This window comes from Nicotiana tabacum, chromosome 17 (genome assembly GCF_000715075.1).
Source record: "Nicotiana tabacum cultivar K326 chromosome 17, ASM71507v2, whole genome shotgun sequence".
Lineage (NCBI taxonomy): Eukaryota > Viridiplantae > Streptophyta > Magnoliopsida > Solanales > Solanaceae > Nicotiana > Nicotiana tabacum.
In genome coordinates this window covers 125,112,522-125,119,269 of record NC_134096.1, presented here as the reverse complement: position 1 = coordinate 125,119,269, position 6,748 = coordinate 125,112,522, and the positions used below count along the sequence as shown (strand labels likewise).

General features: G+C 36.2%; 1 protein-coding gene across 1 annotated transcript; it reads right to left on the bottom strand.

The window, feature by feature from the left end:
- Window positions 1–2,123: 2,123 nt before the first annotated feature.
- LOC107785764 (subtilisin-like protease SBT5.6) lies at window positions 2,124–6,024 on the bottom strand. Its single transcript, XM_075235030.1, has 8 exons — window positions 5,720–6,024; window positions 5,292–5,468; window positions 4,682–4,793; window positions 4,028–4,592; window positions 3,657–3,754; window positions 3,230–3,569; window positions 2,892–3,105; window positions 2,124–2,802 (listed from the first exon to the last, which is right to left on the bottom strand). The coding sequence occupies exons 1-8, from the start codon at window positions 5,991–5,993 to the stop codon at window positions 2,282–2,284; spliced, it is 2,301 nt and encodes a 766-aa protein (XP_075091131.1). The 5' UTR covers window positions 5,994–6,024; the 3' UTR covers window positions 2,124–2,281.
- Window positions 6,025–6,748: the final 724 nt, after the last annotated feature.

The following is a 6,748-nucleotide window of genomic DNA, read 5'->3' as shown; positions in this document are numbered from 1 at the left end:
TTCTACTTTTTTGTCGTTTGCTTCAATCCTCTTTTCTCCCGACTCAATAGGTTTTGTCAGTTCCTCGAATATCTTAATAATTTCGGGATTAGTCCCTGATTCTTATTCATTTGATCTAACTACAGTTGGCCCCGTTTTGTGGGTGACCTCTTGGGGTGGACCGGGCTCGGCCCTGCTCGGTGCTTGGGTTTGGCTTTGCAACTGAGTTATTGCTACGTGTTGAGCTTGCAACATTTCAAAAATCATACGTAGGTTGTTCCGTCTTCTCCAACATTTTGGGTATTTCAAACTGTAGATTGAGTTCCACCATGCATGTTATTTTCAGGGTCGGAACGTTGGTTCGCCTCGATGGCCACATGTGAGTTAACGTCAATTAGATCTACGGCCCGAGCTCCAATGGGATCGACGAGTTTTCTTTCATCCCCGGTCGCCAGGTTGTTGTTCTCATCTTGAAGGCAAGTTTTATTGTCGATAGGCAGGGCCATTAATTGAGAGTTCCTCGTTTTTAACCTGAAATCAAAGACACTTTCAAGAGCAAGTGTAAAATGGTGTATTTTGCAGAGATTCGTACCAAATAACCACTGTTATCCTTAGCTCCACGGTGGGTGCCAAACTGTTTACCGGAAAAACTGATAGAGTTAAATTTATAAGTGGTATAAATTGGTACAAATCGGAAAAATAAGTAGAAATATATCGAATATTGACTGTAAAAAGGAATGGATACAAACCCAAATTGAGTAGAGAATGATTTATAAATGAACAAGATGAATCAATATCAAAAGTCCAAAAAAGGATAATATTAGCTAGATGTTATGTAAATCGCAATAATTTCTGAATATGAGAGTGTATGAATGTATGAATGAATCTGTGAATGAATCAATTGAACCCCCAGAATCAATGATAACCTACTCTTAATATAGTTGAGGAATCATACTTTGGATATAATTAAAAATACATAGCGGGGATCTCATGATAGATTAATTATTTGGTTTTTTCTTGATTTTCACCCAAGATTCTCTCCCCAAATGCGATTATAACGGCTCTTTTGTCCCTTGGCTCGAGCCCGAACTCGGCTGCTCTCGATCGTGATCGGCCTCTATTCTCTCGGCCTTTATCTGGGCTCGATCTCGGCTGATTTCGGTCTCGATCGGTCTCTATTTGCTCGAACTCTATCTGGGCTCGATATCGATCTTGGATGATCCCGACCTTGGTCGGTTTCTAGGGCTCGAACTCAGCAGCCCGACTTCACATCATAGCTCGATATTACAATGACGAACCTCGGTCCAACATGCCCCAATCTCGATTAGTCACACGAAAGGCAAACTCGGTTTTGACCGTATAAAGATACAAAATCATATACCTCTCTTCGTAGTATTGTCGATGGCACATTTCCAGCCATTTCCTCATGTGAGCAGGTCTTATTTTTCCATTTTCTTGTATTGGATGAATTATTTTTGGCTATTTAGCACGTGATAGAGTAAGCTAGAAGTTTGTGATTTCTTGTGCTTCATCTTTTTTCCATCTGCAAAGATATACATGGTGTAATTAGATTTCTTGAAGTGGAGTATAAGAGTCACTTAAACCATCATGTTCACTTTAACAACTAACCATTTTTGTCTATTTTGTCATCAATGTTTCCTCTATTTAGAGACTTAAACTCCCTCTACATGATACCTATTGTTACACGAGTGAACAGTTAGCTACTCAGAATTAAGAAGCTTTTTTTTTGTTATAAAAAATTGCTGGCTTGATGATTAGATCCTTGATTTGATTCATGAAGAAGAGGGTGGAAATTCTATTAATATCAAGGACCCTGTGATCCTGATTTAGTATTAGCATCAAGGCTAGCGATATCTTTTTCCAAGGGAAAGTTTCTAGAACCATTCATTATGCCCCTCTCCCTTCAGTGTTGTTGCTCTAGTGTTTCTTTTTGTGTGTGTGTGGGGTGATTATTATCATTATCGAACTTGGGATTGAGGCGTAATTGTTGTTGTGTTATAATTATCCCACTTTTTTGGGTAGCAACCACTTTTTAAGAGTGTCCCCTTCTGCTACACTCTATACGGGGACAATGCTGGATAAAATACTGTTTAAATACTTAAACCAATTATAAGTTCAAGATGTATGGAGCAACATGATATATGATTACTTCTTTATTTCACATGGTACAAATCTTTGCATGAGAATGAAATGCAATTACATTTATAATGCAAAATTTCATATTATCTCTATTTAATAACACAAAATATGTTGGGCACTTATTCACAATCGGATGATTTATTTATGCGGATGATGCTGCAATGGGACTTTGAACCACATGGACTCCGTCACTCCATGTGTACCAACCAAAGGCAAACTCATTTCTCCTTTCAACACTTTGTGCTCTAACTGTTATATTGAAGCTAAGTTTCTCTCCCAACTTGCTGAAGCGTAAAGTTTTCGGAATGATGTCAACAACATATCCAGGAGGTGATCTCATAGCTAAAATGTAAGTAGAATTGTCTTTTCCAACATTTGTAACAACTCTTCTGACGGTCCTGGATCCTTTGATGTTAGCTATTGCAAGTGATGGATAGTTAAGGTTACTTGCTTCTGGTACTTCCTCAGGACAATTGAACGAGGAATCTAGGCTTATGTTTTGACTACAAAGATAGAGGAGATAATCCTCATACGTTGCATCATAAATGAGTCCAGGATCTACTGCTCTTGATGGTCGGAAATGGCCTGCTCCGTATTCAAAGGGGTTTGCATCATCACCAGTGGCATTTGTTATTGGTCTACCAACCACATTATTGATTGTTGCTGCAGTATGAGGAAAACAAATGTCTGAGAAATTCTTTAGAAAAAAATAACAAGGACAATTCTTTACGAGAAGCTGAGTAAAGCATTACATGTTGTCATTAGAGCTGATCTGATTGCAGCACTGCTCCAATCTGGATGAATGGATTTTAAGAGTGCAATTACAGCTGAAACATGTGGGCAAGACATGGATGTCCCAGACTGCATGTTATACTTAACAACTCGACGATCCTCTGGCAATTTCAAGGGGGAGGATGCTTCACTCCATGCGGCTAGTATGTTTAATCCAGGAGCAGTTATATCCGGCTGCAATTAATGTAAAAGTATTCTTCAGAAAGAGTTTACTTGCCTTTAAAAAGTTACTAGTAGTCTGGAAAATAAGGCAGGTTGTTTGCTAAAATACTCATTTTTTGGTGCTGATATATATTACCTTGAGAATGTTAGGATCGACTATATTTGGTCCTTTGGAAGTGAAAGGCGCCATGACTGGTGCTGGCTTGGTACCAATCAATGTTTGCCCTGGGAGAAGTGTTGCCATTGGATTTTTTTCAGTCTGTATATATGTTCGGATTGTATGTAGGCCATATGAAAAAGCAACTGTTGTGGAATCCAAAAAAGGGGTGACTTGTATCTCGTTAAATGGAGTTCCTAAAATAGCTGCAACACCTCCAGCTCTTTTCACCTCCATTGATGCCTGCATACTACTGCCCCTGCAGAGGACAACTTTTCCTCTTACAAGATTTCTTGAAAGTGTACCAGGAAAACATCCTCTGTATATTCCATAAGAGCAGTGAGATATTAGTTTCATTATCTACTGATTAAGAAATAAAAGAATTAAAAAGTAAAATGAAAGTTACCCTGTTGTATTGCTTGCCGTAGTTCCTCTAATTTCTACATCTCCTGCATAAACCAAAGGATGCAACCTATTCCTCCTTATTGGAGTTACTGTTTGCCCCTGTAATTTATAAATAAAAAATCCCAGAAAGTTAATAAACTTATAAAGCCAAAAAAGGAGGCAAATTTACTTGTAGAATTGGATTTAACTACTTGATGTTAATCTTAATAAGGGTTATATTATATACATTGGCAGCGTAAAGATACTATTTAATGATTATAAGAGAGTGTAATTAACTTATAAGATATCTAATTGTCTAAACATTTTATATACTATTAGTGCATAGAGCTTAAACTTGTGATAATTCACAAATGAATCTGAGTCGTTCCTTACCTCGACGATCATTCCATTTCCGAGCATAATTGGAGACGAAAAAACTCGATCTATACTACTTGCACCAACTGTGATAATCCATGGAGCTACATTTCCAACAGTTGAAGGTGTTGGACCATCATTTCCTGCACTACAGGCTACTACAATATTCCTCTTCAGAGCATGTAAAGATCCAATTGCAATACCATCTTGTGTGTAATATGTAGTTCTAGGTTGAGACCCAAGGGAAACACTAAGTAAATGAACCCCATCAGCTATAGCATCATCAAAAGCAGCAATAATATCATCTGTGAGGCATGTATTTCCCTCAGCTAAGCTCTGATCTGGAACTGGCCAACATACTTTATAAATGGCAAGGCGAACATTTGGAGCACCTCCTGTTGCTGTACCTTTTGCAAATCCACCAATTGCTGATGCATTGGCAACTCTTCGACCACCTACTGTTGCTGCTGCGTGAGTACCATGACCATCTACGTCTCTTGGTGAACGAAAGTCCCTTGTCTCGTTAAGAGGACCAAAATTTGCCTCGTAACTTTTTAAATAATATCGTGCTCCAATTAATTTCCTTTTGAAAGAAAAAAATAAAATAAGTTTTAGTTTTATATAAGTTAATTAATGATGTAATATTTTGACTGATTGGGAAGACTAGTCAACCTGTTGCAATGGGAGGAGTTGAAGGCAACACCTTCTTGGCAAATTCCTTTCCATGACTTTGGAACTGGTTCCATTCCTTCATCATTGAAACTTGGAGATTCTGGCCACACCCCTTAATAAATATGAACGAGTAAACATAAGATAATTTTGAGGTATAACAAGTAGTGGTCAATTTGTTCAGAAACGAAGAGCATTATGTCTGAAAAAAGTGCGTAAACCTGATCTTTTGCCATAGGTAATCTTAAGGACTTTGCCTTCAGATTCTCAAGAATAAAATTATTTTGGAATAACCAACATTTCAAGGTAGATAATGGAAGTTGCCTTAAGGCTTATTTACGTTTTTGTTAATATTAATAATAGAAGTATGTTCAACAACCGAGAGAAGAAAATAAGGGGAAATTAAAGAAAAAAAGGGCCTTGATTTTAAAGTGATACATTAACATGTACACACACTAGAAGAAGAAGAAGAAGAAAAGGTTAGACGACAGTGATATTCTTGACATTCTTGACCCAATCGTCCAATCATTTATACGTGCCAAGTCAAAATAATTAAGAGTACTATTATATTCAAATTAGAAAAAACTAAAAATAAATAGGGAAAACCTCTTACCACTGTCCATAACCCCAACAATGATATCCTTCCCATAGCTAGCATTTTGCAACAAATCTTGACCCGAATTTGTCAGTGAAGTTCCTTCCAACAAGCTCACAAAGTCCCAAGATCTTGTAGTATGAGGCTTTATTTCATGAGGATCACTGTGAAATACTGATATTACCCCTTCCATCCCTGTAAAAAAAGATAACTTATATTGATCAGAAACAACACGAGTAACCTACACGAGGACAGTCTAGCAGTTTTGAGGCTTAACAATATTAAGTAATTAAAAGTATGTTCAGCTCATACAATTTATTTAGGCCATGTGGTCATACAATTTATTATGGTATCAGAGCGCTCAAGAGGTCCTGATAATGTGTTAGCCTAAAAAACAAAAATACTAATATATTTAATGTGTTAGCTCTGGATAAGTTCATGTGAACCTGATATCATATCGGCTTCTTGTGGCGTTAACAAAGCAGAGAAGCCATTGATGACGTTCTTGTAGCTGTGAACAAGTGATGCTTTAGCATCTTCTTTGGAAGTACCCTTGACAGAATGAAGAAACGAGCAGTGGTGATCTTCTATTTCTTTCAAAGTCTTCTCTCCACTGTGTTCGCCAAGGTACACTACATAAACCTTTGTTTCTGCAGTAGATGAAATAAAGAATATCATGAGGAAGAGCAAAAAGAAAACTACAAACTTATGATTCTTCATTTTGGATGGCTTGTTTGGATTTGCTTTGTCGGGTTACTTAAGGGTTTTTATAGTCCATATATATGTACAATAAATGCAACATGTGATTAGTAAATTATTCTTGATCTTACAAGTCTGTATCTATACGTCTAGATAGGAAAGAGTCTATGGTCAAATATTATGACCATTTCCTGTCAAAGCTAGCTTTAAATTAATTAAGGAATTTTAATCTCATACGCGTCTAGTAGCTTTGGAATTTTAGATGAAATAGTAATACTCCATTCGTTTTAATTTAGATGACACACTTTCTTTATTAGTCCGTTCCAAAAAGAATTATACATTTCTATATTTAAAAATAATTTAACTTTAAATTTTTCATTCTACCCACTTTACCCTCAATGAGAAGATTTTATAGCCACACAAATATCATTTACCAAGTCAAACTATATAATCTAAGTTGAAAGGGATGGAGTAATTTATTGATCCAATTTTAGTATGTAGGGGAAAATAGTGTCAAGTAGGAAACGAGGAAAAGCTAAGTCAACTTTTTGTTTCTTCTTTGTACATTCTTAAGAGAAAACTTCCAATTATAGATTGTTAGTCAATTTAGTTTTTTATGTTTTTTCTATGATTGTTAGTCAATTTAGTGTTTTATGTTTTTTCTATGATTGTTAGTCAATTCATAACAACGTAAACATATAAATTCACATAAAGTAATTTTTTGTATAATTAAAATATATAATAGGTTATAAACTCTTACAAATGTTTTTTTCCCT

What these genes read in the sequence shown, in the direction of transcription:
- LOC107785764 (XM_075235030.1), bottom strand. Translation starts at nt 5,993, where the DNA reads ATGAAGAATCATAAGTTTGTAGTTTTCTTTTTGCTCTTCCTCATGATA. An exon ending in AACTCCTCCCATTGCAACAG is followed by an intron (nt 4,593 to 4,681) that starts GTTGACTAGTCT and finishes TTCTTTCAAAAG; the next exon opens with GAAATTAATTGGAGCACGAT. An exon ending in TCGATCCTAACATTCTCAAG is followed by an intron (nt 3,106 to 3,229) that starts GTAATATATATC and finishes CATTAATTGCAG; the next exon opens with CCGGATATAACTGCTCCTGG.